This window comes from Clarias gariepinus, chromosome 8 (assembly GCF_024256425.1).
Source record: "Clarias gariepinus isolate MV-2021 ecotype Netherlands chromosome 8, CGAR_prim_01v2, whole genome shotgun sequence".
Classification (NCBI taxonomy): Eukaryota; Metazoa; Chordata; class Actinopteri; order Siluriformes; family Clariidae; genus Clarias; species Clarias gariepinus.
Window position 1 is genome coordinate 8,392,411 of NC_071107.1, and position 23,031 is coordinate 8,415,441.

Here is a 23,031-nt window from a genome sequence, read left to right on the forward strand (position 1 = left end):
TGTGGGAACCGTACACACAAACACCACTTGCACGTTACAGGAACTTGGCTGGGAGTTGTTTCCATATGCCCTGTACAGTCCTGACCTCACAATTGCTCCAAGAGATTTCCACAGATTTGGGCCATTTATAGAGTTGCTGGGAGGCCAGAGTTTCAGACATAAAACGGACTAATTGATCACAGCTCCGGTTTACTGAGAAAACGTTCTCACATACAAGCACTAAGGAAAAGCTGGGATAAGTGCATTAGTGCAGCAGTTTTTACTCTGATAACTGTTCTGTTATTCCGTACCATCAAAAGTCCAGGTTTGACTTGAATGTCCTTTATATTTAACAAAGAAATATTAGAAGCCGTATAATGAATTTTAGAGCTGTTGTTTGTACTATTGTCAGTAAGCATGGGTATTGGTGGCACAGTGGTAGGCTTCTCTCTTGCCATAAGGAAGAACGATTCCCAGCCCATTCTCAAACCTGGCCACTGGATGTTGGGCATCCTTGGTGCTAGTGTTGCATCAGGAAGGGCATCCGGCATAAACCATACACCTGCGCCAGTAGTAGCAGCTGAAAGAATGACTGCAACATAGTAAGTAGAGCTGATGCAAATGAGTCAGTCAGTCACTGAACTTGTCAAAGTCAGACTAACTCCTGCACGAAATTCAGTCGGACCTAGAAATCGGCACAGCATTCTCCGCGTTCCCTACCCAGAAGAACAACTGTGTGTTAGCCAGCTGGAAGTTCAATATAACAAGACATATGTTCAAGTTTATATGGAGTCTGCTTGAATGTGTGGCAGTGGGAGAAGCTCCCAACAATCTGGTGGTGTTGCCTATCATCAGATATCACCGCAAGCACAGGGGATAGTGTGAATCTGATTTATACAAAAAGTAAAGCCCAGAGCATTCACAAAACATACAGAGCTGTAAAGTTAACATGTAAGTTGTTCATGTTTCCACTGCCTGACATGCTACCAGTCTGTGACATAATGGATCAACCGGGAGTACAATACTAACACACTGAAAGGGGTCGAGGTGCCACCGAACGTAACAGAGTCAGACCAGGGACAAGGTCAATTTTATTTATAAAACGCTTTTAACAATGGTCAAAAATTATGGAAATGTGTGTGAAAATGTGTATGAATCAAAATGATCAGAAGGAAAAGCTCCATGAGATGCCAATAAGAAGGAACCTTGAGTGGAACCAGACTCAACAGGGAACACATCCCCATTCGGGTGATAACAGAGAGCAGGAATGGTTTTGTAGTCATACTGTGTGTTAGCCAGCTGGAAGTTCAATATAACAGGACACATGTTTAAGTTTATATGGCGTCTGCTTGAATTGGGCCAATTAATTGGTCTAGTCGAGCGATAACCATAATCCAACCTAACTGTGTTAATTTAAGTAAACGTACGAAATGTTACATTTTGGTGTAATTTTTTTTTTGGTTGTTATAAAAATAAAAATAAATATTCTGTTTTATCAAAAACTAACAACATTTATTATTTTGCCGTTCTGTACTAAATTTCTCTTCTTTTTATAGTCTAATCATCTTTTTATTATTTTCTGTTGCAATAACCAGTTGGATCTCCAAAAAAGGATTTTTTTTTTTTAAATATTAAACAATTAACAGATTAAAACCCCTAAAACCAAAGAGGCACAGATACGTGTCAACAATTTATTACAGATGAATGACGATTTAAAAAATATCTGCTTATATTGAAGCCTTTCTGGTGTGTTAATGCGGAGGCTTTAGATTTGTATTTAGGTTTCCGGTTACGTCTGGTGGAACAAGTTATCTTTACTTTTATAAAGGTTAAATTTTACCACTTCCGGAATATGTGTATGAAGTTGCAAAAATGTAGAACTCTCAAAATTGAATTATTATTATTATTATTGTTTATTTCTATTTGGGTCATGGAAACCTCTGAAAACAACCATATAAACGTGTGATTGTGTGTCTTTGTGACCCAGTTAAACCTTTTTCGTTCAGTCGTCTATATAACAAGTAAAATTTGGTTTATTATATTATTTTTATTTATATATTATATTGGTTTAGCCTATATTGTGCAACAAAAAAAAAGTCACTATCCTACACAATCTTGAGCTCTATATATGTTTATTTAAATGTTCTGAGCTTTAAGGGATAACTTAAACTAGACTTATAAACATATGAAATAGCTTTTTTAGTTATACAAAGAACTGAAAATCTGTAATCATAAGACTATAATAGCAACTAGATTTGTTGGTTTATCATGTTAACCAGGCAGGGGTTTTTGGTTGCTTTTGTGTTCGGACCCTATGCTACACATTTCGCCTGTGGCTTCTGAAAACCCTGAAAGTCAAACGTCAATTATTAAGCTGTTACAGAGTATGTGCAAGTCACTAGGCCTGTCCTCACCGCTTGTGGCCTTGTAACCTTGAACCTGCACTCTCGCACAGTAATGATCGCTCCCCCAGGCAAGGGTCTCTCCGTCCTCTAAACGCTGCGGCTTTCACGCTTTCAGTATGCACAGGGGCTTATGGGTAAGAGACGAGGCATTGACCCTATCAAACGATCAAGTATGTAAATATAAACAAGGGCCACAGAGCTGCCAGACTTCGCAGTCGCGGGCTGGTTAAATCGTTTGGTCGCTAGGCTGATTAAAGTGAAACCATTGCTCAAGTCTGCTGTTGCTCTGTGTGTGTCGTCCTGTTGCAGGAAGCAGCTCATCAGCCTTGTCATAACCACAGTGAATCAGGCTGAAATGCGTATAGACGTAGCGATATGATGAAGACATGATGAAAGCACTGTACTACAGACATCTGTTTGGTTTCCTCACTGTTCAGTAGGATAAAGTGTGCAGGTGCCTGCCAACCAGAGCGTTCCTTTTTTTTTTCTCTTCTCTTTGCAATCTAGTTAATGTTGAAATTGGCTGGGTAATGATATCCTTCGCTCTGATCCAAGTCAAACAGCATCATTTGTCAGCAGAGTTAATTATGATCTCAGAGGAGCGCCACAGATCACACGGCTTTACACTCCTGCCCACGAGCACTGTGTTCCTCACAAATGACTCACCAAATCAGCAAAGTTCTGATTTCACTCCTTGTTTTAAGTGTGTGTGTGTGTGTGTGTGTGTGTGTGTAGAGCGGTGGCCAAACGTATTAAGGCAGCACATGTAATGCATATGCGCAAAAAACAGGTGATGTCACTAATTACCTCGAGCTTATCATGCTGAAGAGTTGTGCTCATTAGAATAGCTGGTTTAGTTTATAGATCTAACACAACAAATGTGACAGGTTTAGTAACTTTCTGAAGCCAGGGTGACCAGAAAAATGGCTGTACTTGGGGAATTCTGCAGTGAATTGCAAAATTCTGTGGCAAATTTCCACACATGATCTTCAGGAAGCGATTAAGCAGGCGTGGATTGGGCGAGTGACACCAGATTAATGCAGACGCCTTCTTGACTCTATGCCCAGCCGGATCCAGCAAGAGTGCTTCAATAAAGAACTTCATACTAAATATTAATTATTGTATAGCAATGTTCTTGCATACAATTACAAATTATTATCTTGACTGTAGGGTTGGGAATATATATATATATTGTCTCAATACTTTTGTCCGCCCCTGTATATCTGTAAGATTCCTAAAACTGTATTTTTACTTTTGCTGAGCCTAAAATCTTACTCTAGTGCTGTATCATGTGTTTGCACCTTAAACCTTGAAAGGAGTACATTACATTTACATCACTTGCTTGCATAGGATTTACATAAAGAATCATTCTCAATAGGTAACCTTTTTTTTTTTTTTTTTGCATTTAAGTCACTGCAATGCCGTCAGGCCAAATCCTCAATGGCTTATTATTCATTAACGTCTCATACAAAACAATCCAGCTCTACCTCGGCATACAAGTTTAATCCGTTCTGGAGGCGAGCTCTTAAGGCGAAAATTTCATAATGCAAAATACATTTTCCCATAGGAAATGATGTAAATGCAGATAATTCGTTCCAGCCACAGAGAAAATATTAACAATATTACCAGTTTTTAACACTATAATCATATCTTTGCATATAAAAACAATCAATACATTTAGAAAAGACAAGTAAAATATAAAATAGAGATTAAACACAAAAACCTCACTTAATTTAAATTTATAATTCTTTTTGGCCTTGGCTGTAAAAAAAAAAATACAGAAAATTTCAATCTGCACAAGTATTTGCAAAAGATGGAAGCAGGTTGTTTTTGGTCTGCAAAAGCTGTGATGTATTTTTATTATTATTATTATTATTATTATTATTTTTTTTTTTAGGAATTTGATCAGTTTAGACCATTTTAATATTTGGAAGTTGACATAAATTATATTTATGATTTATCTAATCATAAGTTATATAAATCAATTCTGAATTGAAAACTATCAGTTAAATATCAGTTAAATAAATAAAATCGAGTAACCAAAGATCGATTTAAACATGGCTGAATTATTCATTTTATATAAATATTCTTTTCTATAACGTAACATAATAGTGCTGTAGAAAACTCTTAGTGAAATATGTACATCCAGTAAAACTCTATGAAAGTGACTCCGACTTCTTTGGTGTATGTAAATTCAGAACATTTAAATAGTATTTAACTAGAGAAGTTTGTTCAAGGCTGTGTATATTGAGCATCAAGTGCTTGCAAGCCTTTGAATGTGCATGTTTCTATGAGATTGGTTCTCAAAAAAGGTGTATGTAGTGGATAGGGTTATAAAGTCCCAGTTTTGCTGTTAATCACCGGTGTATTATCAGGTTATTGACTTCCAAAATACAAGTTCTGTAAAAAACCTCAAACCCCCCTCCTCTCCCAAGCACTAGTTTTCCTTGCGGCAGCTTTTTGTCTCGTAACATCAGCCTGATAAATATTTGCCGTGTGAAAGATTAAATGGAACTTTCATCTTTAAAAACATCAGCAAATAAGGTTTGCACTAGTTTGACATGGGGAGGTGGGGCAATATATAAATTCAAAGTGTTCTGAGGATTTTATTTCATCCAAATTAGTCATGTCATAGCAATTTTAAATGAAATATATATACAATAAATTGTCCTAGTAGAAGTGACACCAGGTGTGTCCTGATGGTACAGATTCCGTCCGGTAGGGGAGTTGGGGGTGGGGTGTTGCACCTTTTCTTCAAGATAACGATGTCGTTCCAGTTGTTCGTGGTGGAACCAAGTACTGGCGGAGTTTAAAAAGCACAGAATTCAAATATCAGTGATGTTTAAATGTTTGTCAGAGAAACAACACTGCAGGGGGTTTAGATAAGTTCTTAAGTTCCAGCATGAATATACAGTACCCTGCTAATGACCTCCTCGCTCACTTCAGTAAACGCTTCTACTAAATGTCAAATATTTATATTAAAGCGGAGAGTGTGTAGCCAGCGTCGAATTTGCAGTGTGTCAGCCATCATAAAGACACGCTGTGTGAATTGATCCTGACTGCGACAGATGTTCTTAGGCAACATTACTTAATAAATATTTATCAAAAAATCTAAAAACAAGAATAGTTAGGAAAGTTATTGCTTCCTAGGTTTAAATTTTTTTTTTTTTTTTTTTACATTTGTAATAGAGATGAACCGGTGTTCGGCCCATCACCCTCAAATATAAACGATTCTGTACCGAGCACACAAGCTTCAAAGTGGCTCAACAGAAACATGTTTTTTAATGTTTCATTATAAGTCACGCGCGTTAAAGGATACAATCTGCCGTTTCCTTCAAACTCTACGCGAATTAGTTTCAAGCCCACTCATTTCCCGCGCTTTCACCAGTCTCAAAGCACAACAAGCTCTCACTGTCAACTTAAGTTTTGAAACTTGGAAGGGATCTGAGGAGGTAAAACGTCTGTTTCTTCATAATCCTACAGTTGGTGCACTCTGAACTATTCGCACATTTTCATCCCATGTGGTAGGAATTGATTATTTTCCAAGTTTGTTTAGAAGAAATAATTATTGCGGATATTAGTTAAATGTTCAACTCTTGCATTTGAAGTTACTTTGTATAGTTTAATTGCTGTGCTTGGTTTTTAAGTAAGAACGATTCTTTAGGGAATATGGCTACTTTTAATTGATCATTAAACTTTTTTAAAGGTTTAAAATTTTAACAAAATCAGAAATGTAGGAAAATGTCATATTAAATTATGATACTTATAGGATTTTAATCGAATCGGCACCTAGGCATCATGATATCATACTGTAACGTGACGTGATTGGTGATTTCCATCCCTAATATACTTAAAATAAGTCCTCAGACTCTATCATGTCTCACCCTAACTCCTGAGACATGTCTTTCACAAGGTGAAACCATATATATGTAAAAGATTAAATGACATTAAATTTCTGCTGTCTAACAATGGATTTCTTCCACATGGCTCCAGTTCCGCATGTAGCCTAACTCTCCACCCCCGTGTCCCCCCTGCAGTCCCCACAGAGAAAGCAATCAGTCTCGCAGTATCACACTCCCTATTTTTGGAACCTTATCTTCTGTTATTTTAGGTAGGTTTAAGCTATACGTCAGAGCCCGTGAGCGCAGCTCTGCCGGGCTGAAGCTTCCCTGCCCTCCCCACCTCCCTCCGCCCTCATCAAGCTCTGGCTCTCTCCAGAGGAAAGCATCTCCTCAGTGAGGGATCCGTTTAATAGATTATTTTTCGTGAGCATCGCTGTGTGATTCAAAGCCGTAAACCCTTTTCTTCTCGTTGATCATCACCCCTGGGACTTTTCAGCATGTGTTTCTAAGCTTGGTGCCAGCTTGAGGTCTCATTTTAAGGGCATTTTTACATCACGGCCCGGGATCGCTTCCGAGAACACACAGGCCCAAACTCTGGTTAATTTTGATCAGTGAGAATACAATCGTTTCGCACTTGGAAATCGAGTCCAATGGAAGAGGTGGCCTTGTGAACGATGCAGCGTACTCGGGCTCAGATCAAATCAAATGTGGGAGCAGTTACACCCGAGAATGGAAGTAGATCACTGTTTAGTGGCGACATCAGTGTCGTCTGTCTTCTCTGATGAAATCACACGCAAATCTCATCCTCTGGCCTACAAAGCCTTATGTGATTCGGTAGGAAGGCACACGAGGGTGTCGCTTTAAAATGTTTCCTGAAATATTAATGACATTAGTCATAATGTGAAAAGTGGTACATACTGCCACCTGCTGTATCGGAGCACAAAAAACAGTGTGGAGGGTGGAAAGGGGCAATCGTTCCTGAGCACAAACCGAAACAATCGTGTCTAATGGGAAAACAACCTTAGTTTAACCTAACTACCCTAATACTATGTAAAGACTATGTAAAGGCCGTGCCATTTAGAGCAGAAAAGTTTTGGTTAAGATAATTTGTTTTTTTCTAAGATAATGAGCAATATTTTTTTAATTACTTTGTTTAATTTAATTAATGCGTTCCTTTTTTTTTTTTTCTTTCTTCCCTTCCTTATAATGAACATTAAGTGTCAACATCACCCTCAACATTTAGATACAAGCAGCTAATAACTTGTTTCTTCCTGATCTTCCCTCCTGGCAGGCATATGAGCTCTCCACGCTAACGGGCACTCAGGTGCTGCTCCTGGTGGCGAGCGAAACGGGCCACGTGTACACGTTCGCCACGCGCAAGCTTCAGCCCATGATTACCAGCGACACGGGCAAGGCACTGATCCAAACGTGCCTGAACTCTCCAGACTCGCCTCCCCGCTCAGACCCGTCCACGGACCAGCGCATGAGTGCCACAGGCTTCGAGGAGACTGACCTCACCTATCAGGTTTCTGAATCTGAGAGCCTCGGAGAAACCAAGGTGAGCCTCAGCGCTGTTTTTCTTTTCTGTTCGAGGGAAACTTACTTTGGGGGAATGAATTACGTGTTTAATCTTCTGTAATTAACATGTGAATGTCAGTGGTCTGTGAGTTCAGTAATTAAATTCTCAGTCAGTTTTTTGTTTAGACTTCTATTATGATCGTGTTGTTTTTTTGTTATTTTTTTGGTTATCTATATAAATATGAGAGGTTTTGTCTGTACATTGGTCATCATTGGATATGTTTGCGTTTCATAGATTGGAGGACAAGAAACAAGGCTCTGAAAAATGTCTATGTCTGTATGTCTGTCCAGCCAGAGTTTGTTATGGCATTTTACAAAACTAGCTGGACAGAATGTAGTGAAACCTTGCCGTAAGTTTGGTATCTTCCTGAAGTTAAACCTGCGTAATTTAAATAAATCAAATTAAACTGTTGAGTAGAAGTGAAGTTATGAGCAGTTATGTGCCAGATTACAAATCAGATGTTCGACAGCGTACCGCGCATGGGTCAAACTGTGGGCGCGTCTTAAATCAACTGCTGCACAGATTTTAATAAAACTTTTTCAGTACTTGGATATATATCTGTCTATAGTTTAAGTTGCACCATAAAGTTGAATAAAAGCAACATTATGAACAGTCACGTGCTGTATTTAATAACCCACTTTGGGGAAAAAAAAGCTTCTAATAAGTTGCGTGCTCAGTGTGAACAAACACACATCACTGATTTACATTAAAGATGATCTGCTTATTTTTAGCTTTAACCTTTTAACTTTCTACAAACTCTTTTCTCGTCAGCGGCGGGTACTTCCGCTAGTCACTTTGTATATTGCCCACAATGTTGCGTGACTGCCTGCTGATGATGAGAATTGGCTGTTGCTTCATGTCTAACAAAAGAGTCGAGAGCTGCAGCAATTTAGTCCGTAGTCCGTCCAAATCCCTTCATCTGCTCAAACAGATCAAGTTCCAAAACGTGAGCTTTCATGCTAATACCACCCCAGCAGCATCATGCCGCTTGTGCCTATTGTGGCGTCTAGAGTATTGTTCAGTCAGGGTTTTTTTTTTTTTTTTATTATTATTGCATTGTGGATCGTTACATCCAGCTTTTGTCACCTGCCTTAATTTCACGTAGGATTTCTTATTAATAGAATGTTGAATGTCACTGCAAATGGTGAGTCAGAAGAGCAGCCCTAACCAAGATTATAGATTGTTTTTCTTTCTTTCCCCTATTAAATGCCGTCATAACAGCCTTAATGTGTTTCTGTAACAGCAAATCATCAAGCAAGAATAATGAAAATAAAGCTCCAAATGCCCATGAAGCACCTCAGAAATACTTTTAATAGAAGTATGTTTACTCTGTATTAAGGGTTGTGCGGCTGGCTTTTTGTTGTTGTCTGGGATTTATTTAAGGACTTGATGATTAATAAAGAGTTCTGGTAAAGGAGGCTGTACATCAACCCAACCTTTATCTCCAGTGCTTACAGCTGGACTTTGTTTCCTTTCTCTGTGACATAGATGATTCTCTTTTCTCTCTCTCGCTTTTTTTTTTTTTTTTTTTTTAATCCTCTTCCAAAGTGACTTTGCTTTGGTGGATGTGGATCCTCCTGGTAAACTCTCTTAACCCGGTCCAAGATGAGCTGTGTAATGCATCAGTCTCCGGCCCGGCGCGCAGCTCAAATGCACAGAAGCCTGCTGGTGTTTCATCTGCCCACACTCATCAAAAACATGCACTGTTCATTTTGCGCTTGATCCTTCTGGGTTTAGTTTCCCACAACTTCATGCCTGGTAGTGATTCACGTTCACGTGTCCCGGGTGCTGTTCGATCTCCAACCTCAAACAAATTACCAAATGTCCGAGCTTCTGGTACCTCCGGGTTTGTGGACTTGCTCCATTCTGTAGCAAATAATTCTGAAGAAGTTTTTACTTGGAAGAACTAGGAACTCGCACTACCTCACACATCAGTGGGAACATGGTTATCGGTCCAGGCTTATGTGCTCGGGTTCATCTTAGATGTGGATCGAATCCACATTCTTTTTGGGATCAACATCAATTTAAATGCATTTATGATTAAGATCACAAGCATGGGTTGTCTGTTTTCTTAATCATGTGTTGCAATTCCATTTGTTCGCAAGTCTTTCATTTAAATTCCCTACCACTTATCCCAAATGAGCCAAATTAATTTGGTGCAGATTATTTTCCACAACTAATAGCAAAGCTGTTGCGAATCCCTCGCATTTTTCACAACGAGACGAATCGATCCCGCAGCCCGAAAAGATCGATACTCAAAGTGTAATTGAGTTCTTGAACGGACCGGCTACGTGTCCTCAGGGCTCCAGCAGCGCCGTGCGCTCTCAGACTTATCCTACACCGTGCACTTGAATAATTGGCGTATCGCTTTGAAGCAGCTTCCAGTTTATCCACTGGATATAGCTGGACATGTTTGATGTTTCTCAGGAGTTCTCGGATGGCACACGTACCAGGTTTTCCACACGGTCACCTCGGCTCAGACACACTTAAGCGCACTTCTCTCATTGATAAAAACTCGATTCTGCCTCCATGCCCTTATATGGTATGGTTTCCCTGCTCGCTCTCTTGGCCCGGGCCCCTCGCATTCCTTATAGGCTGCAGCTGTCTTTCGAGTCCTCTGTTTTCTTTACACTTTTTTTTTAAATATATATATATACATGTAGCGAAACGTTTAGGGAGATGTATATTTAAAAGATGTCTCTCTGCAGTGGTGATGTTAATTCACTGAGGTTTTTTTTTTTAAAGCAGAGGCACCGATGTGGTCCAAGGCCTCCTGTGTTTACAGAGTCCCACAGCGAGTGCGTTCTGCTTGGCGATGGTGGTGTCTGGTGTTTTTTACTCTTAGCCGGTGACCGTGCAGCTAGCAGTGGGGGTTATGTTCTGCTTTCCAAGCTGCCGAGTAGAAACATGAAGCTGCACAGAAATCCGTGAAACTTTATTTATTTGTAACTTGTGAAAGTGAGCAGCTCCCTTGTGCTTGAGAGAGCGAGGTCAAAGGGGAAACGGCTTGCTCAGGGTCAGAAGATGCTTTGTTGTTCTACAGAACTTTTCAAGAGGTTTCTTCTCCTGTGGAACTTAGTGTAGTGTTAAGCATTTCGAGATTTTATTTTATTTTTTTCAATCATGAATCCATCTGAACTGTTAAAACCGATCATCTTGTAGTTTAAAGCTGCTGGGGGAAAAAAACACGGCTCAGCACACGTAGTGGAGTCAGACTTTGCAAATATTGTTCTGCGGTATGTGAGATGCTTTGTTTCCAATCATTCCTGATTTAAAGGCTTAGTGGTTCTCCGACTATTTTGTTTAAAGCCTCCGAACCTGCAGCTTTCTGGATCATCTCACACTCACTGGATCACCTGATCACCATAAACCTGTCAACGAGACTCAACATCTAGCATCAGTCGTCTGGGGGGGAAAAAAAAAAAACCCCAAGCCTATTATTCTTATTTTACATCCAATTTCCACTGCTTATTTTTCAGCCCTAATTTGCTATATGATATGACTGTGCCCTCTCTCTAGTCTGGCTTTCCTAAAGACTAAAGCTGTAATTATGTCCTGGAGCAGTTTGTATTTACCCGAGTCCTCATTAGAGTAAAATTTCATCCTTCTCAATCACCAAAATGACTAAACATGGCTCTGACCCAGCTAGCCTGTACTCTGTCCTTGCTTCATCCCGCACCACGCTGCTGGCCGTTCCCGGGCCGGGATTTATTAGAAACGGTGGATGTTTTTATTCCGACATGCTGTTCGGTGTTGTATCATTCCTAACCTTGCCAGGCTCTACCTTGGACCAGAAATGTAACCGTGAATGTTCTGTGTAAATAGGCAGTCAGTTAGCCATGCAGTCTGCACTTTTATGTTTGATTTTATTTTATTTTTTCTTCTTCTTCTTCCAAACTTTAAAGGTGGGTGGTGGACTGGTTTTTGCTCATTATTGATACTCAACAGTTACAGCCAGAAAAATGCTCATAATTGGTGTCAGCAATGGACATTTTTTTTCCTTTCTTTTTCTGCCTTTGGTGTGGGTGGGTCAATATATGAGGGGTGTTCAAATCAAACCGAGACTTTTGATTGTGCAGAATAACAACACAGTTATGAGAGTAAAAGTCTATCTTTATTTCTCTATATAATCGCCTGTTTCACTCATGAGTTTCACTAGATTGCATCAAAGTGGAAAGGACTGCCTGAATACTAGCCTCCCAGGAACTCCTTTAAGGGCTCAAACATGTGGAAATGGCTTGGACCGAGGTCAGGACTGTACAGGGATCTGGCAATAATGTGAATGATTGCGTCATTCATGGCTGTACAGCCTTCTTTAAAACATCTGCAATGTTTAGAAGTTTTATTGCAGCCAAGAGTCTCATCACCGCACCACGCTTGAAGTCTTCGGTAAACGCCGATGAGTTTCAAGGCTTCATTGAGGACAAAGTCCCAGTTTGATTTGAACGGCCTTTGTGGTGAATTGGCTTAGTTTGGCTAGAGTTTACATTTAGAAGTGTTGGCTTTATCTGGAAAATGATCAGCTGTTGTGAACTCATCTGAGTATCGTGTGTGTCTGTGGTAAGCACTTACTCAAAAAGCACAGACTAATCGTTTATCTTACGGCTCGACACCTTCAACTCAATCTTCCAGGCTGTGTGTTAGTATAGTTCGTTTTTAAAAAGTTTGCCCCGGAGTTTGCACCTTTTTTGCATCATGGTGAGAGGGGAGTGAATGAGTACGAGGTGTGACGAGACGAGACCGGACCGGACCGGACTGGTGGTCATGTATTCACAGCCCCAACCATGATGAGCAGAGAAAGGGTGAAGGATGGAGGAGGAGGAGGAGAGAGTAAGTGCAAATGACGAGCACTTAGATAACAGAGACTGAGTTTAGTGGTGTTGTGTCGTGTTTATCAGCGCGCTGGACGCTAAAAAAGCGTGTGGTGGATCAGACACTGAGCCACAGCGAGTTGCTGAGTGACATTTACAGCAACAGGGTTGATGAAGTCGAACAGTGTGTTAATGTGCCACTCGGAGGAGGAGTCCCTCAGGCCTTATGTTGCATCGAGCACGGCACAGGTCACCACTGATTGGCTGCACCTCTGCTACTTGGGCTGCCTTGCCTTTTTTAGCAGTCCCAAATGGAGCCGTGAATTCCGGATCCTTGGCAGGGTGACAGGCAGGAGATGGGAGCCAGCGAGTGGGAGCTCTGGAGGAGGAGGAGGAGGAGGAGGTGGTGGAGGAGGGGAGAGAATAAGAGAGAGAGAGAAGGGGCTGTTAGCATGGCTCTGTCTCTGCTGCACATCCAGCGCACTTATTTCCACGATAAACAGATTGTTCACACTCTTCCAGCTTTAACGACCCCAGGCAAATCGACGCCCTGTGTGCTATAGATCAGCTTGCGGAGGCAATATTCTAAAATCTGCATCGTGTTAATGGTTCCTCTTCGGCGGCGCCGGTGTAATTAGTCGTCACGTAGAAGAATCATTAGGACGGATCGAGTATTGAGCTGCGTATAAACCCGCAGCAGCGCAGCACGCGGCTTGTGTCGTTCCGTTTCCGCGTAATTGAAGCCTCGCGCAAACCTACAGCTACGCTACTGACCCTAATGCGCCTCACAGGAGCTGTAGGTTTAAAGGCGCGCTTCTTGTCTGGTCATTAGCGTACCGTTTCAGAAATGAGCGCAGTACAAATAACACCGCGGTTTCTTTTGTTGGGGTTAGGTGGGTGTTTTTAATTTTTTTTTTGTTTGTTTGTTTTTTTGATGAATGGGCTCTACTCTGGTCATTAGTGTCACTTCTGCATTATTGGAAGTGGTCTAGATTCGCCAAGGCTCTGTTAAAGACGTTGTTTTCTGTTTCCTAAGAGATGGTCTCAGTGCGGAGGAAGAGCTGTGGGTGTTTTATTACATGGACTAAAACCGCATAAAGATGTTATCTATTAATCTCTATTGCCCTCTGCCCTCTCTTTCCATTCCTCCCTCTAACATTTTTTTTTTGTCAAAGGCTGGGAAACGGGAACAGGGATGTGAGGGGGTACCGTTGATGCACTTTTTGAAATCGTTCCTGAGAAACCCTTATCTCCAAGTGAGATTTTTATGGGCGATGCAAAGAAACATAAGGACAGATAAGAAAAAACGCTCCGTCTATTGCGCATGTGGCATATAACCACCTTCCACAGGCAGGGTTTTTATTATTTTTCACACTTTATTTAAACATCTGTAGAATCATTCAGGATATTTTGGTAGAGATGGCCACAAATTCCTGTCTGTGCCAAAAAACAAAAAAAAAGTCACATCTAGTGAAAGAATATGTATATAATGATATGGAGTTATAAATTTAGAGTTATAAATTTGTACGGAAGTGTTGGTGGTGTCAGAAAACAAAATTACAGTGCAAATAACGTAGAAAAACACAGACCTCCCCTTTAAGATAAACTCCTGACCCATCATAGCGTGACCTCCTCCATCCCCCAGAATGCATCTGTTCTCAGGCTCATGTCATCCAGCCTGCTGTTCCTGACCATTTGTTGCCGTTGGTGTCCGAGTGGCGTGTTTTTTTTTTTTTTTTGTTTTGTTTTTTGCTACGTTCTCACCATATGTCTGATTGCTGACAGTCTCGGCTCGTCCCCTGAATAGTCACGTGTCTTTAATTGTTGCCAGACAGGATGTGCCGGTTGGGGACGTTTCCACCTCAATAGGTTCCAGTGTGTGGAGATGGTTATCGTGGTGCATGAAGGGTTAAAAGCTCTCCGTGTCTGATCATGTTTCCTGGCAGTTGTCAGGACCCTCAGCTGTTCACGCGCTCAGTCTCTCACCGTTTCTTTTTGTCCCCCGTTTACTATTTCCCTCGCTCCCTCCTTCGCTATGCCACTGTGTCTGCCCATCACTGTCTGACCCTTAAGATCATATGACCAGGGCCGACCCCGTCCGCTCCTCGCGTGCCACACACACTAATCCTGGCACACATACGTAAGTGCTTCGAACGTGCACTGAGGCGCATGGATGCAGACGTGTAGGGGTATAGAGTATTGCTCGTGTGTGTGTGTAGTTGCTCTAAACCACTCTGGGTTTTGTTTTAGGAGTTCAGGACAAACCAGGACTTTTGATTGAGCAGAATGACAGTTTAAAAACTACCTTCAATTCTCTATATCATCCCCAGCTACACTGATGTTCTTATCCCAGCGTTTTGCTGGTGCTCAGATAGAATTTTCTTCTCACTACTGTCTGAAACACCGGCCTCCCAGGAACTCCTTTAATCATCCAGACATGTTGAAATGACTTGGAGCGATGACAGGGTCGTGGCACTAACTCCCAGATGAGTTCCTGTAATGTGCAAGTGCTGTCCGTGTGTATAGACTACAAGTTTTAGAAAAACACAGACATAGAAAGGAGCGAGTGTGACAAGGTTACCAGAAGAACTCCAGCAAGCTCAGTAAAACCTAACAGCTGTTTTACTTATAGTTCAGTGCAAAAGTCTTGGGCACATACAAAAATATGGCGTAAAGCAAAAGATGCTTTCGGTTATTCGTCTGTTGTAATGCTTTTTTTCCCTCCATTGAGTGAAATCTTTCTATTTTAGGTCACGGACAGTCGTGTAAGCATTTCGCTGCATATCATACCGTGTATGGTTGTGTACGTGACATAATTTTTATTAGATCTTAAATATGTAAGCAAAAAAGTGGTGGCTATTTTTTTTTTTTTTTTTTTTTTTTTTTACAATAAAAATTTGTTTGTCACGTCCCATCCATGAGCTGGCCAGTAAAGTCTGCCATCCTTTTGAACTGCAGGGCATGCTGCGTCACGGGGCAGCTGAACACACTTGGAGGGAAGCGGCAACTGTTCCCTTTCACACGCATGAGCTCTCAGATGCTCACAATTGGCTAGTTGCGCTCTGATGGGGAAGAGAGAGCACACGTCAATCCCCCCCCCCCTCTCTCTCTCTCTCTCTTGCAGCCCTTTTTGTTTATTTTTCCCTCTTTACATCACAAATTAAAGTGGTGTATACGAGATCATCTCAAATAGTAATGATGCCTACAATATGTTCGGGAATTGTACTGGCGAGTACCACCCACTCCATTATGCTCGATTATGTAAAGTTCGAACCCTAGAACTCCATTACATAAACTGATGTCTAGGAATTGATTATCTGTAATCTTTACAGTAGTATACTGTAGGTGCACATCTTTATAATTAGCAATATATTCCAGCTTTTATTTGTAATTCCTTTTGAGTAATTCAGACTTTTTATTTTTATTATTTGTTTTATTAAATTAACCTAAAAAACCTATTTAGTTGCAATGAGACGCCCAGCAACTGATTACATACGTCTTTTTTACATTTATAATTTTTTTTTTTTAATGGACAAATCACTCTGAATATATTGATTAGTGCCCCAGGCCTCAAACTAACTGCACACTAGTGTTGGATGTATCCAAGCCCGCTGCTGTTTAAACAGCACACCTGAACTTTGAACCTGCCGGCTGCACTCCCCTTAACTTTGCATTCTTCTCTCTCTCTCTCTCTCTCTCTCTCACTCTCTCTCACTCTCACTCTTTCTTGTTTTATTTATTTACGTATTGATTCATGAACTTGTTAAACAGATCCGCACAGTTAACTCGTCCCGTCCATCCAGTCCGATTGTGCTTTTGCTGGTCCTGAATAGTGCATTCCAGCCATTATATAACGGTTTCAGATATTTTCAAGTGCTTTAATGAATAAATCATTGCAGGTTGCTCACTTTAGCGGGTTTCCTGGAAACCGATCGTGAGGATGTCCTTAATTAACTACTCAGTCATGTTTAAACAGCGCCCCGGCGAGAGGCGCTGTAAGAGCCTCGCTGATGTCGTGACATTCCTCTGTGTAGGTTGATCAGCTTTGACTGAAGTACACCATGATTTAACAATGTTTCGAGTATACACGGATTCGGAGAAACCTGGCAATCTAGGGTCAATTAGAGCCGACGAGTTGACACTGTCATGGTGCTGTAAGAACGGCGCATCCGTATTTTTTATTTTCTATTTTTTTATTTTAAGAGGTTTTAATATATATTGAGGGTTATGGAAAATAATTAGCAAGTTTTTAACTTGAATTGAATTATGGCAGCATTGTGTAGTATTGTTTGCTCTACAGATGTCAGTAGACGTGCCATCATGTGATCGTGAGAACAGAGGAAGCCAAGCCGGGGTAGTCGGTGGGCCACCAGTTAACCGCATTACTGGAGCTGTGTGAGCCAATCAGGTTTTTATTTCAGATTTACAGAAACCTATTTCTATAGAAGAGTGAAAGAATCAACTGCTGTCTATCATAAAGAGCTAAGCTGATAAAGCCAAGTGGAAATATTATGCCGAGTTTATCTTTCACCCACTGCAAGTAATAAAGCAATGCATTCAAATATTGTGAAGATTGCATTATTATAGGGTTGGTGAATGCTGCAGTCGCCATTTCATCAGTTCAGGTTATGGATTTAATTTTTTTTTTACCTTGTATCTGAGGCATTTTTGTGTGGATTATTTATTTATTTATTTATTTATTTATTTATGGATAATGTAATTGGCCGTTGAAGCAGAACTGTAATTCCTAAAAAATCAGTTTTGTACAGAATACAGGCTACTGTCTAAATTTGATCATTGTGTCATGAAGGTGTAGAAATGCCAATTATTAGGGAGGGGAATCACTAGAGGCCGTCCGATACAATATCACAATACCTGGGTGCCGATTGCAAACTAAGTCACAATTTTCTCCGGAATTTCTATAATCGTTTTGTAGATTTACACTTCTAAACAAACTTGGCAAATAATCTATTGCAGCCATGCCAGATGATGTGCAGCCTGGCCATGTGCGTAAAGTTCAGAGCCTGTTGGATTACAGACGAATGGCCACATCAAATGTAAACGGTAATACATACGATGCACAACTGCCACACAAATGAATCACGATACTTCACTGAAACGATCCCTACTAGTTACTATATAACAATTCAGTTCAATCTGTTTGTTTGGATTGGATTGGATTGGGTTTGGAGGCCCGCATGGATTCATAATCCATCATTAAACAGCATCCTTGGAAGGAAGTCCATCCCGTCACAGAGCCGACGGTATTTGGCGCATGGATTGTTAACATGTGCAGCCTCGCACAAACGCTCTCCTTTAAAAATGTACCATACAACATTTTATTGTTTTTGGGTGTCCACCTGTTTTCTTCCATGTAGTCATTGATGTGATTCTGTTTCAGGGATTTGTAAGTATTTTAGTTGATTGTAAAGAAAAATGGTGGAATATAAGTAATGCTAATATGTTTGTTTAACCAACTGAACAAAGTGGGCACGGTGCATGATGTGTGCATGGCTTCATGAGTTTCCCTTCTTACCCTAATAAGCCCATCACTCTGGAATAGGGTCAGTCTGAACTCATCAGACCATCCTCCTTCTCCATTGCTCTATAGTCCAGTCTTTCTGCTACATTGCAAATTTTGTTTTTAATTAGCTTTACTAACAAGTGTGGTTCTTAAGGCCTCACAGCTGTTTAGACCCAGTCCTAAGAGGTCACATTGTGGATGGGTGTGTGGATGGGTGTGTGGATGGGTGTGTGGATGGGTGTGTGGATGGGTGTGTGGATGGGTGTGTGGATGGGTGTGTGGATGGGTGTGTGGATGGGTGGGTGGATGGGTGGGTGGATGGGTGTGTGGATGGGTGGGTGTATAAGTGGGTGGGTGCGGGTGGGGGTATGTGCGGGTGGGTGCGGGTAGGGGTATGTGCGGGTGGGGGTATGTGCGGGTGGGTGCGGGTGGGGGTATGTGCGGGTGGGTGCGGGTGGGGGTATGTGCGGGTGGGTGTGGGGAAATGTTCAAAATTTCACTATTAAACTTTGCCTGGATTTCTGGGACTTATTTGTTTATTTATTTATTTTTTTTACTGATGCAACTTCAAGAGTTTAAGTGGCCGGTCATGACTTGTTTTCGACCACATTTCTTTCGACTGCGCTTCCAATAATTAAAATTTTCCTTAGTTGTTTTCTTTGCTTGATACAGTCCAATAGTTATTTATTTATTTATTTTGTTTGGCCAAGCAGCGTATGCAAATAATAATAGCAAATTCCCTTCGGAGGTCTGGTCTGGCTTCATGGTAATTTCTATCCAAACTTGTATTTGCATTAACCTTCATCTCGCCGCTCTGCGCCCGTGTCTAGCAGCCAGACGCTTTTCAGTGACTCATCAGCACTGCTGGTATATTTACATCACCTGCCACAAGCGGACATTTATGATGCCTTTTATAAAAATCAGTCGAACATAAACCAGGATACAGCGTCGGGTTACCGTGTAGATCTCCACAGAACCGCATTAGCTTACTATTGAAACTCCTGTTTGCTAATGTGGGTCAGACACACTAACACACAAAAGTGAAGTAATTGGTAACAGATGATAAAGTTTCCTTGCTTTCCTATATCTTTCCTAAAAGCAAGCTGTCTTGCTTTTACATTTGTCTCATCAGCCTCACTTTCGGTCATGCGTGACGTCACCACACTGAAACAAGAAGTAGGATGACCTGCTACAGAACTGTGAAACTTTACTACCGTAACCCACTGTATAACGTTGCTTCCAATGTTCAGTTTAAGATTAAAATTAATTTGAAAAATGGTTGGTTATGTGCAAACATCAATGTACTGTACTGAAAGTGCCAGACTTGTATTGTTGCCGGTTACCACGGCAACATTAGTCAGAGGCGGCCTCTTCATACAAACCACTTTTTAAAAGAAACATGCTCTGAGCAAGATGTGTAACTCGCTATACAAACTCAAAACTAGGACAAAATCATCCCCAGCACACTCTCACTTTTGTTATCTCTAATAAAAAGGCCATTTAAAGTGACACGTTTGCCGCCCTCTGCGGTGGTGGGTGAGCGCGATGTGAGATCACACTGTACCTTCCGACACCTTTCTAATTTGCAAAACACACTTACAAAAAAAACCAAAAAACACTTCGGTTCCTGAAGGCTACTCGGGGTGCAGAAGGATCGTCCTCAAAGGACTTCCACGCTCACTTGTTGCAGCTAAAACAAGACAAAGAGGCAGAGGAAGGAAGGCAGGGTGTGCAAAAGAATTCAATCTTCAATCGCTTGCCAGAAAGATACAGATTCGCCTCCACAAGACTCGGTATGCCGCCATCTCCGCAGAGTTAAATCAAATTATGCCGCCGACAGATACAAATCACAACAGCATAATAAAAACAGCTGCTGATGTTCAGCATTTCTGAGCTGACGGCTCAATACCACAGAAGCGTTTATATCTGGATTTAATGTGGATCCTGATTGGGGAAGAAAAAAAAAAACCCTCCTCAAACTTGTCAGCTTATTTTAAACCCACGGTTTGACACTGCACTCTGAGAACAGAAAGGCGTTCCCACGTTTATCCAGACACCGAGTGAGAGTGTGAGATTCAGTAATGCCTTATCCTGGTTAGGGGTCTAACTCCTGCTTTGTTCTGTATACAGGGTCATGTGGGGTGTGGAGCCCTATCCCAGGAGGCTTTAAAACTTACATGCACAGAGACCCCAAAGTGGGAATCGAACCCTGACCCTGAAGATGCAAAGTGACAAAGCTAGCCAGTACGCCACCCTGGTACCAGTCAGGGGTGTAAGGAAGCAAAATGACACTAGCCAATCATGGGAGAACCATGAGAGACTTTGGTGAAGTTGGTAAAAACAATGTTAGAAATCAGACCTGGATTTTTTTTTTTCTTTTCTTTCCCTTCCTGATGGCATAGATATATTTCAGGACTCTGAAAATGATTCCTTATGACACCAGAGCTACCTTTTTAGAATCTCACATACATCGCCCATCATGCTGCATGCCGTAATCCAAACTAATGGCGGTCAAACAGTATTTTAGAGCATGCAACATTTTTGTTTATGACCACACAGTGCATCACATCCAAAGTGCTCACACTGACGTGCTCATTCATTCCGAGTTGCACGTCTGCCTACCATCCCTCCCCATAATGGCAGCCACTCACAGGTGCTTTGAAAGCTGTACCACGTAAAATCCCTCATCATTACTTGTCTTAGGCTCTCCTTAGCTAAAGTAAAACAGAAACAAGCTTCCTCGTCATCTCTCTAAGCACGCTCTGATCAACATAAATACCGAACATGAATTTAAAATCCGGATTTATCTCTGCTTTCTCAAATATTTCTGCACGTTCTCGACATCTATACCACACCGAGTTTCTGCTGTAATTTTAGCCAATGCAGAGTCAGCATGTTCGCCCCCTCACATATTTTCACCCACACTTGCTCGAAGCCAGTTTGGTGAACTTATAATAAACATCACCTACATGATGGCAGAACGCAACCACGAATCGAACTACTAATCTAGTCCCAGAACTAACCAAACATTTCTTACTAAGAAGAAGATAATCTGAGAACTGAGGTCGAGTTCAGGGGAAACTTGAATTCATGGTTGAGTCAGGATTGAGTATTATAGCGTAGATCATCAATGCTCTCATTTATTAAGAACGTACTCATTTTATATAAGAATCTACATACATTCTTATATAAAATTATATTGTAATTTCTTGTCCTCGGTTATTTTGGTAGTTGGTGCTCACTTGTTGCACAGGAAGTTGTTTTTTTTCCCCTCTAATCTTGTATCTCTGGTGGTTTACCTGTCAGTGCAGAATCCACCCATTCGACTGGATGCTGCTTTTTGACTCGCAAAAAGCGATATTTTATTTTGCACGTTTAATTTGCAAAAATAATGGGGGCCAGGGGTAGCTCAGTGGTTAAAGCATTGGACTACGCTTCGGAAGATCCCAGGTTCAAACCCCACAACCACTAAGTCGCCACTGTTGGGCCCTTGAGCAAGGCCCTTAACCCTCAATGTGTATTGAGATAAAAAATGTAAGTCGCTCTGGATAAGAGCGTCTGCCAAATGCCTAAATGTAAATGTAGTTTTTTTCACCAGTTCATCCGTCTTTCCCCTCCAGGACACCCTGAAGCCCGCCTTCACCGTGGCCAGCTTGCCAGGTAGCACCAGCGCCCAGGCCACGGTGCCCACCACCTCCACTACCATGCAGGTGAGCAGCGGCCCCTCCTTCCCCATCACCAACTACCTGGCTCCCGTGTCCGGCAGCAACAGCAGTGCGAGCGGGAGCACTATTGCCAACACTAACGGGACTGTTCTGAAGAGCGCGGCTGCCAGCGGAGGGGTCATGCAGCTCCCCGGGGGATTCACTTTCATGTCAGGTAGGCAAAAAAATAATAATTACAACAACTAAAAATTCTTATTCCGGCACAAGCGCGGATTAGGTTTAATGACTTTCATCTTTGGGACAAGGCTGCAGTAAAGATCTCGCATGATTTCAGTTTTTCGCTGCTACCTTAAGCAGTTTTGCTTAACAAAGCAGTGCTTCTGGAGAGCAGAAACTCCGGCGTAGTGCCTTTGATTGCCATTGTGAAAAAGAAATAATTAGCATGGCTACACAATGGGCATAGCGCAGAGCACTGGCAAACCAGTGCCTGTAATTAGTTATGAATATTCAATGAAGATTCGTCTGGGTTGTGCTGGGTTTCATGGGCTCTTAGTCTGGATGAGGCTGTGAAAGCAGATGCGAGGCACCATTAAAACAAAGGAGAGACACCGAGCAGCTCTCGCTCACATCTCCTCCTCGTTTGCTGGAAAGAAAGCCCACCTTCAATTCGTTTAAGTGGCCCTCATCCTGAATTAAACGCTTCACGCCGAACGGAGCATACGGAGCACACGGAGCACATACTGTATGTGTAGTTTGTAGATATTTATAGCAGTGTGGTCAGAAGCAGGAGGTTGCAGCATGATTTTCTTCCTGTAATAACAGCAGACCTCAGTATGCTGCTTCCTGTCGCTTGCACTCTTCCACCTGTTTTACACTCAGCACCCTGCCAGGTGGTCTCTCACACACACACACACACACACACACACACACACACACACACACACACACACACACACACACACACCCTCCCAAAGACATGCACACAATCAAACAGCTCTGAGGTGTTGAATTACCCCTGACAAAACAGCTGGAGCTCAACCTAACCCGCACCCCCCATTGCATCTTCCATTTACTTGCTTGTTCTCGTGAGGTTTGATTAGGTGTCGTGTGCATGACACGCCGAGCAAAACTCCCGCACAACTACACGATGTTTGTTATATCAGCTGAACATCGTCTCTGCATGATGCGTCGACTGGTGTTTTTATGGTCTCTGGTCTCCCGGTCCG

At 41.6% G+C, this 23,031-nt stretch overlaps 1 protein-coding gene across 3 annotated transcripts in view; it reads left to right on the plus strand.

Moving 5' to 3' along the window:
• The window catches only part of srfb (serum response factor b), a 37,926-nt gene that overhangs the window by 6,020 nt on the left and 8,875 nt on the right, over positions 1–23,031 (plus strand). For all 3 annotated transcript variants that reach the window (XM_053502467.1, XM_053502466.1, XM_053502468.1), the window contains exons 2-3: positions 7,518–7,784; positions 21,761–22,019. In XM_053502467.1, coding sequence (XP_053358442.1) covers positions 7,518–7,784; positions 21,761–22,019 — 526 coding nt within the window. The remainder of the gene's footprint in view (positions 1–7,517; positions 7,785–21,760; positions 22,020–23,031) is intronic.